Source organism: Vipera berus, assembly GCF_964194415.1.
Source record: "Vipera berus genome assembly, chromosome: 6".
Lineage (NCBI taxonomy): Eukaryota > Metazoa > Chordata > Lepidosauria > Squamata > Viperidae > Vipera > Vipera berus.
The window spans coordinates 49,656,240-49,672,826 of NC_138208.1; the positions used below are offsets into that span (position 1 = coordinate 49,656,240).

Consider the following 16,587-nt stretch of genomic DNA (forward strand, 5'->3'; position numbering starts at 1 on the left):
ATTAACTGGTGGGATGTGCTGCTCCAGCATGTGTTTTGGATGTGCCTAAGAAAAACTGACCTGGTCTTCTCCAGTGGTGTTCAGTGTTAGGTCTATTAAGCCATTGGAGCAGTTTCTCTGGCAGCACTCTAAGCTATGGGTGGTCTCTTTGAAGTCAGAAGGGTACATGTGGATTGGAAATAACAGCTGTCTCATTGAATTCCATTCCCTTTCTGCCTCACATGCGCACACTAAATTGAACAATGATTTGAACCATAGAATGTCCTTCCAAAAGATGTTTTCATAAATAAAATACTAGAAATGGTAAGCATGCGAATTCAAATGTGTGGATTTTCCAGCCTGTACCGTTTCTACACGAAAATGATGTGGGTTAGAAAATGGAAGCTATACACCTCCAAAATACTAACTGCATTTTGTAGTGATTTGACTGAGAACAGCTTGTTTTCTTTCAATTACCTGAAATTATTCGTACATCTATTTACTCTCCTAAAAAGGGATGGGAACCCTATGATCTTCCACATGTTATTGAACTATACTTCCATCTATTATGACTTGGTTAAAGTTCAGAAGTATCTGGAGGATTGCAGAATATTCACTATGCTTTAAATAAATGCATTTGGATTAGCTGAATTGCAGAATCTCAATTCCCCCCCCTGCTATGATAGAATTACACATTCCCCATATTGCATGTAAAATAGATTCTGAATAAAGAACAAATTTATGCATCTTGCAAACTATGCTTGAAATTCTGAAAGCTCCAAGAATTAAGGTGAAGAATATTAATTTCCTGCAAGAATTCATTTAATTCTAATGAACTATTTAAATATCATTTTTTTTACTCAGGGTGTTGTCAGGCCAACAGGTGGCTATGCAGTTATGCTAAACTGGACGATGGCAGCTGTGTATGGACTTAAGTCTAAAGAGGTAATTTCAGTTTATAAAATACGTTTCAATTAAGAAAATCAGTGCCTATATTTTAATTACATTTTATATCTCATTTTAGGTCTGGTGGGCTGCTTCTGATTTAGGCTGGGTGGTTGGCCATTCTTACATTTGCTATGGACCTCTTCTGCATGGGAATACAACAGTTTTATATGAGGTGATTATTTTTTAAATTTTCATTATTTAACTCATTTTAGTTCAGCAAACAGAGAACAGACACATACAAATCCTCTGTTAATTAACATGTGTTATTACTACTTTTAGTAATAGTGCTTTTCATCAGTCTCATGTAGAATGTCTGGTTCTGAGGTGATTAGGAAGTCTTCTTGGAGAAACATAATTTGTAGAACCCTCTTATCCCTTTTAGCACTATGTAAGCAAGCTAAAGTGAGATTGGAGCTTGCATGTTCCACATGTCTACACACTAGAGGAGAAGATTGGAAGCTTTTTCCTCTGATTTTAAATTAAATACTTTTTCTTCATTATATGCCATCTGGAGAACTATGTTTTGTTCAAATTCTTAAGCAGTGAGTTTTAGAAACAACTCTTTTAAAAATACACATTATGCATTTTTCTGATTATGTATTTCTGTCATGATTATCTTTGTGTTTTGTTTTTTCTTTTTCAGTTATTATTTTAGAAATAATAAACTAAATAATAAACTAAGTAGTAAAAACAAACCAATTTCATTTATACTGTGTCTGTGTGTGTATGTGTACATACATACATACATTTTTGTTTATATACATTTTTTATTCTGGTTCCATCACGAGGTCAGATTGATCAGCAAGATGTACAGTGCTAGCAAATAACTAATTTGTAAAGTTACGTAACATCACTAGTAATTTTGACAAAATTAGGATGGCTTGGATGCTCAGGCTGTCCTTCTGTATCTTATAGTCTTTGTTATAGAAGTTATAGTTAGAAGGTTGAACTAAGATTATAGAGAAACACTAGCTATATGTTGGGGGGAGTGGGATGTTGTGGGTACCAGGCAAGTATTCTCCAGTAGGATATTTCATCAGTGGGTTTCTGGGCCTTAGAGCCTATTGCTTTACTCCACTGTGGAAACAACGGGAAATCTCACCGAAGATGCCTGCAAAGCCCAGGCAAGTTACTAAGACAGTGACTTTTATTGAAAATACTAGCATCAGGTTGTTGAGGAATTTAAAAGGTTAATTTTGAAAAAGAAAGCATTCCCAAAGTCAGGCTAGCCTCTGAGATAGCTTTATATAGGTAAAAGGAACCAAAAGAATGACTCATGGAAAGAGGAGAAGCCCCTTCCCCCCCAATTCAGGTGTGCATCATCACCCCATCCACCATGGTCCTCACTTGCAAGAGGGAGAGAGAGAGAGAGAGAGAGAGAGAAAATAAGTGAGGACTCTTGAGTTGAGCTCAGTTTCAATAATTTCCATGGATACCTGCGTGGAGTTTTCTTGATAACAATATGGAAGGAGTTTAGTTTAGCCTATAGATCTGGGATTCCCAAGTAATAGTAACCAGACTTGAGTCTGCTTGAAGGTCAAACAAAGTCAGTCTGGTTTTGTACCTATTGAGATGTGTATGCAATATGTTAATAATTACTTGGTGACAATTTGATGCAGTGCTTGCAAGACACGTTTCTTTTGTACCTCAGTAATTTATTCAGCGCATCACCAGACAGCCTTGACACGCTAATATAGGTGTATAGGAATAATTTCCTCATGTTCATACAAATGCATTTTAATCATTGTTTCAGCATTCTGCTGACAAGTTGATGCCATAGTTGCAATGAGCCTTTAAACTGTGAAAGAATTATGGGGTACTTTTTACCCAATTACATTTTTAAAACTAATCTCTTTATAGGGAAAACCTGTAGGAACTCCGGATGCAGGTGCTTTTTTCCGTGTGCTGTCAGAATATGGAGTAGTGGCTTTTTTTACTGCACCAACTGCAATTAGAGCAATCCGTCAACAGGACCCTGAGGCTGTCTTGGGGAAACAGTACAATTTGTCAAGGTGAATTTTGGTTTCTTTGCTTATCGTATTTGCAAATGATGCAAAACTGGGTGTGATAGCAAAGCCCTAGAAAACAGAAATAGCATTAAAATAGGCCTTGATAGGACAAATGGCATAAGCTCCACAAACTAGGACAGCAAGAACAACACTCTCTGAATGTGGCTTGTTCACATTAAACTTGTTTTGTGTTTATTTATTCCAAGTACGTAATTCATTGGTGACTGTTAAATGACAGATGTACTTCTAATCTCATTTCTTTTATTCAGGATGTATTTGAAAGATATTGTCAGATAATTTCAGTTACCTGGTAACTTAATTCCCTTTGTCTTTAGCAAACATCATTTTCTAATACTATTGCCACTTTTCTTTATTGTTAGGCCTATGCATATTATTTAGTTTCTGAAACTAGCATATTAGAATATGTTGGTGAAGAAGTATTATTTTCTATACTTCTGCCTTTACAGTAAATAAAACTGAACAATGAATTGGAGTGAAACTTGTATTTTTAATTGAACAGGCTAATTATCTTCTGCAAAAATCCACTTTACCATTGTAAGCGAGGCAGCAGCCCCGTGTGCGTCAGACCCAACCCTTGCAGAGCACCCTTCTCTCACCGCACCGACCTAATTCCTTACCTCTGCCTGGTGTGTTCTGCGGCCTCATGGCAGTGGCATTGGGCAGGAGGTAGCAAATGGGGCTTGCTGAGGATTGAGCTGTGTTTGCCGCTGTCACCGCCTCAGAGCCGGCGATCAGCAGGGCCCCTTCAAGGGAGGACTCAAGGGCGCTGGGGTCCAGCCCTACGAAGCCCATCTTCCTCTCACCCAAGCTGCCCAGATACATGTCCTTGTTGCGTGAATTCAGCATCGGCATTGGCATAGAGGCCGATCGCAGGCTCAGAGGGTGTGAGCGGAGCAGCCGCGCAGAGCAGAGACGCTACCTGGGGTAGAGTGGAGCCGGGAGGGACTGCTGGGTGCCGGTGGCTGTGCAGAGGCCAATCGCAGGTATGAGTGGGACAGCTGCTCAGGGTAGAGGCATGGCCCGTGGACGGAGCAGAGCCGGGGGGGACTGCAGGGTGCCGGTGGTGGTGCGGAGGCCGATCACAGGCATGAGCAGAACAGCTGAGCAGGGCAGAGGCGCTGCCTGGAGCCAGAGTGGAGCTGGGCGGGACTGTGGGGTGCTGGCGGTGGCAGTGGTGCAGAGGCCAATCGCATGCGCGAGTGGGACAGCCATGCAGGGCAGAGGTGCTGCCCCAGGCCAGAGGCGGGCAGGGTGGTGGCGGCAGAGACAGCTGGGTTGCCCTCAATCTGCCCAGCCTCCCCTCCGACAGCTGGGTTGCCCTCAATCTGCCCAGCCTCCCCTCCGCCTGCTTTGCGCAGCTCCTGTGCCCCCCGCATCTGCCGTTAACCCTCCCACCACCATGCAGGGTAAGGTTGCCACCCCCACCCCAATGCTGTCGCCTCCCCCAAGTGTTTTTTTTGCTAACCTGCCTTTCAGCTGCATTCCGTTTCTCCGTTTGCTTCTCAGCTTTCGTCACGTGTTTGTGGGACTATGGGTGAAAAAAAAACTTCCATCAGTCATTCTAACTTCTCGCGAGATCTCACAAGAAGTTAGAAAGTCTCATGGAGCTTTTTTTTTGTCCCACAAATATGTGGCAAAGGCTGAGAAGCGAATGGAGAAATGGAATGCAGGTGAAAGGCAGGTTAGCAAAAAAAAATGCTTGGGGGAGGCGATGGCATCTGGGAGGGGGCGGCTTGACTTTTCACTTTGCCCTCACTGCTGATATAGCATTCAAATATAAAATGTAAAAAAAAGTGAGTATACATAACTGCATCTATTATAGGTTTATAATAGATTATCCGTAGCAGAACATCCAGATTCAGCCATAGTTTCATTCCATACAGCATTAATCTTTTGAACTCTCCTTCCATTATATATTCAATATGGACAGTATTTAATATTTTATTGTTATGTATATGTAGGGGTGTGGGTCTATACATATGTTGTATATAGTATGTTTTAGGGGTGTGTCATGTATGTGTTTCACTTTGAGAGCGGGCAACTAAATTTCATTTTTGATGTGTGCCGTTGTGCCCACAGTAAAAAATGGCAATAAAAAGTATTTTATCTTATATTTCTTGGTAGGAAAGTAATGTTGAAAATAATCCTATTTAATGTAGGTTTCGAACGTTATTTGTAGCTGGTGAACGCTGTGATGTGGATACATTAGAATGGTGCAAAAAGATTTTCAAGGTACCAGTTTTGGATCATTGGTGGCAAACTGGTGAGTATCTCTTGACATTTTGTGTTTCAGATTAGTTCACATGTGGGGCACCTTAAATAAGTTTGTATTTTTTCATTATTTGGATTCCTTCTTATTTTTTAAAATTTTTTAATTCCATTTATATCCCGCCCTTCTCCGAAGACTCAGGGCGGCTTTACAAACTTAGCAAACTTATAGCTACTGTATTGTCTTCCCACTTCATTTTGCTTACTTTTACTCTATCTGTGCCTTTTATTGTCTTGAGTTATTGTATTTATGTAAGAATCATGAATTAACTGGATACTATTATCTTGGGGGGGGGGAAGAAGGAGAGTGCAAAACTTGGGTTGAAACTTAACATTAAGAAAACCAAGATCATGGCATCTGGCCCTCTCAATTCCTGGCAAATAGATGGGGAAGAAATGGAGGTAGTGACAGATTTTATTTTCCTGGGCTCCAAGATCACCGCAGATGGGGACTGTAGCCAAGAAATTAAAAGACGCTCCTGGGGAGGAAAGCAATGGCAAATCTAGACAGCACACTAAAAAGCAGAGACATCACCCTGTCAACAAAAGTGCGTATAGTCAAGGTTATGGTCTTCCCAGTTGCAATGTATGGCAGTGAAAGCTGGACCATAAAAAAGGCTGAGCGCCAAAGAATTGAGGGCTTTGAACTATGGTGCTGGAGAAGACTCCTGCGAGTCCCTTGGACTGCAAGGCGATCAAACCAGTCAGTCCTAGAGGAGATCAACCCTGACTGCTCTTTAGAAGGCCAGATCCTGAAGCTAAAACTCAAATACTTTGGCCACCTAATGAGAAGGAAAGACTCACTGGAGAAGAGCCTAATGCTGGGAAAGATTGAGGGCAATAGAAGAAAGGGACGACAGAGAATGAGGTGGCTGGATGGAGTCACTGAAGCAGTAGGCCTTAGCTTAAATGGACTCCAGAAAACGGTAGAGGACAGGAAGGCCTGGAGGAACGTTGTCCATAGGGTTGCGATGAGTCGGACACGACTTCGCAGCTAACAACAACATTATCTTAGGAAAACAAAAGACTGATATGCACTTATTTAGTAGAAAAATATTTTTTTTCTTATCTGTATGTAAAATGGGAGGGAATAGAGCTGAAATAGGGGAACTCCAGCTATGTAAAAATTACATATAGAAGATGTTTTTTTCTCATATCAGTTGCAAGCAAGAATTGTACATGAACTACACCTCAAAACTGGTAACAAATGTTGGGAGAAAATAGCTACCAGTTGCACTCTGATGGGTATTCGAAAAAAAGGTAGAGTTTTAAATGGGGAGATTACTGGCCTTGGAGAAAGTGTATCTGAAAAATGAGTCTTCTGATGCTAGTTACATCTCTTTGTCTAATAGTCCAACCCATCAGTAACCATTTGGATTGTTTGAGAAATTGCAGAGAGCAAATTCACCATCCTTTGCCTTTGGTGCTAATATTGCCATGAGGTCGAACACATAGAAAACATAGAAGTGATACAGTTTCCCTCATGCATTGAATCATGAGTACTTCTTGAACAGCTTTGTTGTCATAACTAGTTGCATAGTCCATCCTGAAAGACATGGAGCCATTGCTGCAGCCTGTTCCTTTGCTTCATCCAGCTCAAGTCGAAGAAAAAAAAAGTCAACCAAACTCCAGCCATGTGTTTACTAATGATTTATCTATCCTCCCTGGCCAGAGTGTTGATTTAACAGTAATGAGCAGAAGCTTTATGTTGTCACGTTGATGACTGGGCGATGTTAGAGTATGCTGCAATTCACCACTTGAGAAATGGCTACTGAGAGTCTCTGTGAGTTTGGCTTCAAGGAGATGTTGCTATAACAACAAACAAACATGCTGGATGAAACTGAGTAGCAGCTGAAGTGCCAGTTATGTCTAGAATGGGCTGGGTAGAGGCCCTCTGCTCCATCTGGTTATTCTCAGCTTATAAAATAAGGTTGGAAGTGGTTCAGAAATGCTGCCCGGGGCAAAGATACCCAGACCATCCCAGACACATGGGTATCCAATCTTTGTTTGAAAATCTCTAATGATGGACCACCTATAATTCCAGGAAGCAAGCTGTGCCACTGTTTAATAGCTACTCATGATCAAGAAATTCATCCTGGCTTTGGGTTTCAATCTCTCTAAAGCTTTCACCCCTTGGTTCTTGTCCTGGTCCTCAAGCACTACAGAGAATATATCCACATCCTCTTAAATAGATGAGCTATAATAACTGTCTCTAGAGCCATCTAAAACATCAAATAATCCCAATAAATAGGTATATTCTCTATAGTTCCTCAATGTATTAAAGTTCTTCCTTCCCTTCCATTAAGTCAAAGCTTTCTTACTGCTGTGCCCATTATTACTGGTCACTGTAACTAATTTTACAGCATTCCTCAATGTACTATTAGCAGGACAGTTTATAGAGGACAAATGGAAAAAAGTACCAGGGTTAAAATACAACACAGTTCATAATATTACCTATTAAAGCCCAAGTATCTGAAGGAGCTGCAGCTGGTACTGACATGTGAACAAGAATGTATAACAAATGACAGAACTGGGGATTTTTTTCATAAGGCTTAGGAGAAGCTCTATGAAGCAGATTTATGTGTAGTCTTACTAAATGGAGGATTACGTGAGATTATACATAATTAAGTAGAGGTGTTTAAGAATTTGAACTAATTAAGTAGAGATTAATTAGTATAAATTATTAGCTGGTAGTGGGGAATAGCCAAGTCAAACTGGTGTTCAGGTTAGGAATCTGCCAGGCAAGAGTACAAATTGAATAAAATTGAATTAATAAAATAGACAAAGGATACATACATTTATATGCATGATTTACTATCATGGAAAAAATAAAAGACATTTAGTTAACTTATCTGGTAATAACACTTAGGTTAGTATACCGTGAATCCCACTTTAAAAATAAAAGTGATGAAAATATACTTAAAGGAGACATTATGGAAATTGTAGGGTTGGGTGGTTTTTGTTTCTCAATTGTCCAAAGAAGAAGATTGCATTTATTTAGTGAGAGAGGACAGAAAGTTTTGAAAACAATACTATATGTCCATTTTCCTTCCTTTCTTCTGAAATTTTGAATAGCGATGATACAAATCTTACTTGGGAATCACCATTTACTTCACCCAGCTTTGCAAAGTGCTGTCAAAATTAGAAAAATGCATGTTCCCACACCACTCCATTTTCAATACCTCTCTTAGTAGCCCAGCCTTATCCCTCTGAAGGTATTCCCACATGCATTTTCTCTCATTTTTGGAACAGCATAGGTATGGCATCACTTTCTTCTGAAACAGTGTGTGTTAAGCATGAATCCAGTGTTTCTTTCCAGGCTCCCTCCTTCCCTCGTGCAAATGCACTGACTGCAGCAAAAGGAAGACTATTCTAAGTTCAGACATGGATCTAATCTCAAAGTAATTTTAAGGTATGCTAAAGGAGAGAGAGAAGGTGGGGAAGTTGTTCCAATCTCATTTGCATAAATGAGAGAAGCTCTGACTGCCATTAGTTTTATATGTTTCTCTGAAAATGTTGCAGGTTGCTGATGTCATTTCTGTTGCCTAGCAACAGCTTTTTCCCTTGTTCTGGGACTAGAGTCTCATTAGATAACGTAGATATTTATACTGATGGTTTGTGAATAGGAAACAGAATTAAACTCCCTGAATTTCTCTTGTAGAAAGAATAATCCTTTGGTAGATTTAGGGCAGTCCTGATGGATCTTTTCCTGGAGAAAGAGTACAAAAGAGGTCATGAAACACTAATCCCTGCTGTAGATGGTTTTTCACATATTTAAAAATAGCAGCTGTCCGATATGTTCTCTTTTGTCTATGGTGGTCTACTGACATTAAAGCAGACATAATGCTTTTTTGAAAGCAGTTACACTGTAAATGTTTAGCACTAATATATGAGGTTCTTTTGTGTTAATCATCTGCGTCTTGTCCATTGAACTTCAGTTGTTAAGGACCTTAAAGGTGGAAATGAGTAAGATGTTTTGATTCTATTCAAAATGGAAAAAAATAAAGATTTTCATTCAAATGCTGTGATATGTTGGTATACGAGACAGCAAAAAATACTGGCAATAGTCTTGAAGTTATTTCTGCTCTTTGCCTTAACAAGCCATGTCTGTTTATCTTCTCCTTTCCAAAATACAGCTGCAATCAAGATCCTTATTGCTTTTTTCTCCCTTCTGTACGATGCGCTATGAAAGAAAAGTTTTGCTTTCAAACTGGGCAGTTAAATAAGTAAAATAACCATTTCAGCTGTCTGAATTTTAGGAAGTAAATAATTCAACGATGCCACTCATTGTATAAATGCAATAGGATGAAAAGCAAGACAAAATATCTTGTTTGCCATTATTCCTATAGATTGTCCAGCTTAATTAATAGAAATATGACTCCAGATCCTTAAAACTGGTATTCTTCAATGTTTTTTCTAGATTAGCTACCTTTAACAACAGATTTAGTAATCTAGCTAACAGATATTCCTTTGGTTTGACATTACTCTGCTCCTTTTTCATGTTTCATTTAGTCTGTGGACCTGCTGGATATTAACTTCCAAGAATAGAGCTGGATTTTTTTTGGGGGGGGAGGAGCATATGGCCCATTGCTGGCCCTAACTTGTGAAATTGTACAGAAGCTCAAGTATTGCGTTATGTGGAGATGGGCATGTGCTTTCCTACTAGGAAATATTTTAATACAGGGAATGAAGTTTGGATGTTTTTAATCATTGAAACTGTGTGTGTGTGTCTGTGTGTGTCTGTGTATGGGGGAGAAGGCAGAGAGAGAGAGACTGAAATATATATATGTATATGTATGTGTGTGTGTGTGTGTGTGTGTGTGTGTATGTGTATGTATTCATACACACTTAATAACTCTAAAAATACGAATCCCGGGCATATCTATATAGCAATATGTTCTTGAACTCCGGGAAGAATATAAAACAGTTGTTTATTGTTAAACTAGTAAAAACAATAAAAACAACTATTTACAAACCTAAAACAACCTAGCTTTTGCTGGTCCACTGCCAGTGTCATCAGGGTAAATATATATATATATATATATATATATATATATATATATATATATATATATATATATATATATATATATATATATATATATATATATATATATATATATATATATATATATATATATATATATATATATATATATATATATATATATATATATATATATATATATATATATATATATATATATATATATATATATATATATATATATATATATGTGTGTGTGTGTGTGTGTGTGTGTGTGTGTATACACACAATCTTTAAAAAGCTTTTTCTCTGTTCAGAACATCATGTCCTTTTTACAAGAAATGTTCACGTATGCATTAGCTAAAAGATGCTTAAAGAAATGTGTTGATATTCTAGTGGCCAGTCAGGAGCCAATAGGTTCTTTAAAATTCAATAGGCTCAAACCCGGTTGAAATGGCCAAAGAGGATTTGATTGAATAAATAGAAAAAAGTTAATATAGAAAGAGGTAACAATCTATATCCCTTCAACATGTCACGAAGTCCAGGAATGGCAATGACAGATCCTTTGGAGCTGACAGTCGTGCAGGACCTTATCGGGGTTCAAACTCTTTACTGGCTTTTGCCACTTTCCAATAACTTTCTTAAGAGGCAGGAAATATAAACAATAAAATCTGGAGATGGCTTGGGAGCCCCTCTTAATCAGGGACTTTATTATAACTAGTGGAATCTTTGCCAAGAATATTTTTAAGGAAAACCAGATTCTTAGCAGATAGCACTTTTGGGCTGCCTGATTATGGGTTTCCTAATTACATATCTTTTCAATACCTTGAAAACTTTGCTAAGTGATCTTGTGAAAACATTGTTCTTTGTAATTGTTCCCCCATTTATTGATAGATGTCTTCATTTAGGGATTAGATAAGGGAACTGGCATTGTCCTCTTTATCATAATAGTTACAAACAATGATACAACTATGGGGTAAACAAGATTGATTAACAAGAATGGAGTTCGCAAAACATGCTGAATAACTTCTGAATTCATGTATGGAGGAATTTGTAACTCAAAAGCTTGCCAGGTTTTATACAAAGTTATTGGCTGGCCAAATAACCCTTTCTGCATAAGTATATCTTGTATATTTAAAGGGAAAGACTTGTTGACACCACTAACTGTTCATCAGTCTTCTATGGAACCAGTAGAAGAATCTGTCTACTTGGAAGATTAAATCATTGTACTTTTTAAAAGCGATTCAGTCTGCTTATTTTTTGTAACTGTCTTCTGTTGTGCTTTGTTAAAGCTTGATAATGTATGAAAAATATGCAAATGAGCCAAAGTTCAATATTGTAAAGTGCAAATGTAATTTAATTAAATGAAAAAAATAAATATATACTTAGTTTAGCTATGTCAGAGTCATAATAATAGGTACTATATAATTAGTGTGCTTGTTTTTGAATATTTGCATTTTTTTTCTTGACTATAATTGTCTTATACTATAATGCTTTCAACTGTATCCAGTCATTCATATTTTAATTACTGTGGCATGGCAGTTTAAGTCTAGAATGTTCCATTTGTAAACTCTCAGATTATCTTCAGTGTTCATGTTTCAAAATTGCACCCAAAATTTTGGGAAGATGTTGAGCATCCCTGCTTTGTAGCTCATGTGCTACAATCTAAATCTGGATTTATCTCCTCAGCTGTAGTCCAGTAGAATGATTTTCATTATGCTTTATTTTTCTCTTTTTTTCTGAAGCTGAGGACTAACCTGGATGTTTGCTTCGGATTAGATTTTATCTTTTTATAAACTTAACTTGTTTTGTGTTTGTTTGCCCTAACTCCAGACAGCTGGTTTAAAAAGGGTTGCTGGAGGAAGTGTCAACTCAAATATGCTCTTTCTACACTTCTGATCTTTACTCTGCTTTAGTAACAAGGCCAGTAAATAATTGTGAAGCTTTCTGCAGGGAAGATTCAAGTTCAGAGACTGGTGTGTTTCCCAAATGGAAGTAAAAAAACCAGTTACTGCCACTAACATGGGCTGATGGTAAAAGATTGCCAATTTTTGACAGCTGGAGTAGTGAGTTTAGTTAGTTAGTTAGTTAGTTTAGTTACTTTGCTTTAGAAAGGTCCAGATCTAATTTCTTTGGTGGTCTTAATGGTGTTGTTAATAGTGTAGGTAGAGCAGAGCTCTCTTAAGTATTTAGAGAGTCCTTGACCTACTTTTCTAGTAATAGCAATACCAAGATTGCTGGAAGAAGCACTCAGAATGCTCCAGCTATAATTTTCTCTAGTTATGTTAGTGCTTCCTTTCCTTTTGGTATTATGTCAGTCCAGTATTAACAGGTTCACCTGCTGCAATCAAAAGCAACTAGTAGAGCAAGGCACATTCAATGCACTGACATCACTCATCATGGAAATAGCTAGGTTTGTTTTAGGAGAAGATGAAAAAATTAGAAAAAAACTTGCCAGATGGCCTTGGCAATACACGTGGTCATGCTGATATAGCTTTTAAGAATAGTAGACAAAGTTATAAAATTGTGTTAGTGTGCCCCGGTTCCTGACTTCTGTCTTCTGTAGGTTATTTAAAAAAAGGTAAAGCAATCCCTTTGGATTTTACTTTGTTAGTGTTGCCAAGTATTGGGGCAATGCTTATCTCTGTTTCAAGGCCATTGAGCCAGCGGTGTCTGAAGACATTTTTGCAGTTATGATGAAGTTGTCTTTAAAAGTCAGGTTAATTTGATAACAGGATTTGCACGCTTTCTGTACAGATTCTAACATTTGCAGAAGTGTCATATAAAGGGATGGACTGGATGTTCTTCAGTTCATTTTATTCTCAGGTTAGGTTGAGTAACTGGCTCCACATCACCTAATGAGCTCAATGCTCTAGTAAGGACTTCTACCAGAGTTTCTTTAGCGCCAGTTCAACCCATTAACAAGTGTGGTTATTAGTTTCCTTAGGTCAGTGTTTCCCAAACCTGAACAAATTACCCAAGATTGGGAAAAGTTTTTCTTTGGATAAATGACAGATGAACCCATTAACCAACCACAATAGGGACATTTAAAGAAAGATTTTCTGATAAGCCATAAAAAGGACTTATAAGCAGTTTTAAGTAATGAAGGAAAATGTCTTTGACTGTTGAAATTCTAAAAAAAGAAAGTTGTGTTTAATGTGAACCTCAAACCAATTAATTTACACATGAAAATAACCTCTAATTATAACATTACATTTTTTAAAGAAAACATTTTTCTTTTTTTGTTACAGAAACAGGCTCTCCAATAACAGCTTCCTGTATTGGCTTAGGAAACTCTCTAACTCCTCCTGCAGGACAGACTGGAAAGTTGGTACCAGGATACAATGGTAAAGTTGAAAAAATACACTCTGCGTCTGTGTGTGTGTGTGTGTGTGTGTGTGTGTGTGTGTGTGTGTGTGAGAGAGAGAGAGAGAGAGAGAGAGAGAGAGAGAGAGAGAGAGAGAGAGAGAGAGAGAGATCTTTTAAATTATGCTGTTCCTGACAAAAAGGAACAGGTAAAAACAATCTTTAAAGCTTAAGTGTTGCTGTTTTGACAGTTTAGAACCAACACAATTTTGATCTTTTTTAAACTACTTCAAAATTCCTTTTATCTCCAAGATGAAAGAAATCCTGCAAAAGTTATCTTTATGTGATATATTTTTGAAATTGTACCATGGATCAATTGTTTTCTAAAGCTGCAATAACTGTTTTCACTCTGACATCAAAGCACAACATAATGTAATGTGGACTGTTATTGCTTCTTCTTTTGCTTGGATTCTTTAGAGCAGGGTGTCCAATCCTGGTAACTTTTAAGACTTGTGGACTTCAACTCCCAGAGTTCTCCTGCCAGCCATGTTGATGTCTACAAGTCTTAAAAGTTGCCAAGTTTGGACACTTCTGCTTTAGAGTATCCCAACCCATATAGATTGTCACATGGGGCTTTCTGTTCTGTAGAACAAATGCCCATGAGACTCACTTACACATTGAATTATATTGGGCAGAATGAATAAAAGTCAAAGAATTAACTTAATACAAACTGCCTCACAGAGATTAAATTGCTTGTTGGCCAAAAAATCTATCTCTGTCATAGCAAGTTTGGCCAGAGCTGCAGATACTTCTTGAAGATCTATCTGGGAGAATGAATTTTGTAGGTTATAATGAAATCATAGCAACTGCCCTACATTTCATGGGTGTTCCTGACATATTCTGAAGAAGATATTTTATATTGTTGCATTTTTTAATTTATATTGTATATCTGCACTAACATATGAAAGAAATATTAAACTGAGGAGCTTTTGAGCTTGGTATTTGCATATTCACAATGTATCAATTTGGTAACCTCCCTAAATATGTTTCACAATTCAGAAAATCTTTATTGAAATTATATAGAGTTCAACTACTTTATCAGGGAGACTTTTATGAACCAGACATAAAAAGGCAATAGCTGTTTCTAATTTGAATGACAAGTGAAGAAAGAATGAACATGCAATCAAAATTAAAGAAGTAACACAGTTTTCATAATGTTCTGAATTAACTTTGAACAGCAAGGGATGTTTTCTCTTAAAATATAATTAAAACTAAAATTGTAAAATGAAATTATGAAATGTAGTTTTAATTAACTCAAAATAGTTGATTATTCTTTATATAAAGGATGCATGGAAGGAAATACTTTAAAAAAAATTTATATTCTCTTTTTCTATTTTGTTAAGATGCATGGTAATGATGAAGCAAAGAGATATTCAGATAACTATGCCAAATGACCCATGTTTATTAACCTAGGAATAGATATCGGCTTCTACTTCCTCATCTTTCATTGTTCTCAAGACTAAATTTTGAAAACAACAATTTTCATTCTACAGTATTTAACTTGCTGAAGTTGGTTAACCCTGAAATACTTCTATTTTAATTAAAATTGAAACTATTATTCTTGTTTTTATGACTTGTGATGCTTTTTTTGTTTTAGTTGTGATTCTGGATGACAACAAGCAACCTGTAAAAGTGAAGACTCTAGGAAACATAGTGGTGAAGTAAGCAATTTATGACTTCCCAAACTTTTACAACTGAGCAAAGTAAATAGAGATGAGGGAATGAGAATGTATTCAAAATGGACAATTGAAGAATAATTTATATTGTTATTATGGGAGACCCAGGTCTACTGATAGGATATTGTAATATTGGTCTGCTGCAATGTCTGTTTGCCAAGAAAATACTTGAAAGACAACCTCCATTTAAGGAAAAAACCTTAATCGAAATAAAAAGCATAGGTTCATATACTGAAAGATAGAACTGTATTCTGAAAAAGATTAATTGTTTCAGGTAAAGATGGCTTCTGATCATAGAATCTAGGTTATCATGTTGATTTAAAGATGGACACTTGAAGCTAGCACACAGAATATTTTGTTGCATTACATTTAAATATTGTAGGCCAGAATACGTTCCTGTTTATTTATGCATTAAGTATAATGATCTATAGGGCTTACTGCTTTCTATGTGCTGTACATTATATATAATCTAGCTCAATAATCAAACCAACTCATTTATTATTATTTTTTTATTTTTTTATTTTAATTCCATTTATATCCCGCCCTTCTCCGAAGACTCAGGGCGACTTACAAGCTTAGCCTTAGAAAAGTTAACAACTAAGAGCTGTAAATATTTGGTGAATAATCTCAAGATAGAATAAGAGCCATCATTATGATGGAAACTTCACTTAGATATTTTATGACTTTTAGCAGATGTTGTATGCCAATTCCAGATACCGTAAAACACCATCACAAATTCTTACATTTTCCATTTATTATTGCCTAAGCACATTTGTTGCAAATCACCAGGTAGAATTCATCTAACACCTCTTATGTTGTTCTCTCTCTCTCTCTCTCTCTCTCTCTCTCTCTCTCTCTCTCTCTCTCTCTCTCTCTCTCTCTCTCTCTCTCTCTCTCTCTCTCTCTCTCTCTCTCTTGAATTCTTTAGAAAATTTCACATGAGTTTCTCCTTTGTAGCTATGGTATTGTAGCTATAAATTAAATTTATGTATTCTAAATGATAACAATTCTTGACAATGTGTGAGAATGAAAATCACTGCTATTAAACATGTTTGGCTTGCTTCTCTTCTGTTAGCCATTCTATAAGGAATAATCGTTTGTGTAAAATGACTAAAGGTAAATACTGTGTCTTAAGCATAAGACTCTTGTGGTTGCCGTAGACTTGCGTAGGAGGGAGAAATTAATTTGACAGTGGTCAGGTAGAGGAGGACTAGAGCTGATAGCTGGAAGTTCATGTGCTCAAAGTTGAGGAAAAAGTAACTTTTCTAGTCCTGCATTTAAAAGTATTCTGAATTTAGAAGAATATATTTCATTATTTTTTAGTTTTCTGTAT

The 16,587-nt window shown here is 37.0% G+C and overlaps 1 protein-coding gene across 3 annotated transcripts in view; it reads left to right on the top strand.

Annotated features, from left to right (window-relative positions):
- The window catches only part of ACSS3 (acyl-CoA synthetase short chain family member 3), a 54,717-nt gene that overhangs the window by 24,791 nt on the left and 13,339 nt on the right, over window positions 1-16,587 (top strand). For all 3 annotated transcript variants that reach the window (XM_081330197.1, XM_081330196.1, XM_081330198.1), the window contains 6 exons: window positions 844-924; window positions 1,004-1,099; window positions 2,788-2,939; window positions 5,117-5,220; window positions 13,464-13,559; window positions 15,176-15,239. In XM_081330197.1, the coding sequence (XP_081186323.1) occupies window positions 844-924; window positions 1,004-1,099; window positions 2,788-2,939; window positions 5,117-5,220; window positions 13,464-13,559; window positions 15,176-15,239 (593 nt within the window). The remainder of the gene's footprint in view (window positions 1-843; window positions 925-1,003; window positions 1,100-2,787; window positions 2,940-5,116; window positions 5,221-13,463; window positions 13,560-15,175; window positions 15,240-16,587) is intronic.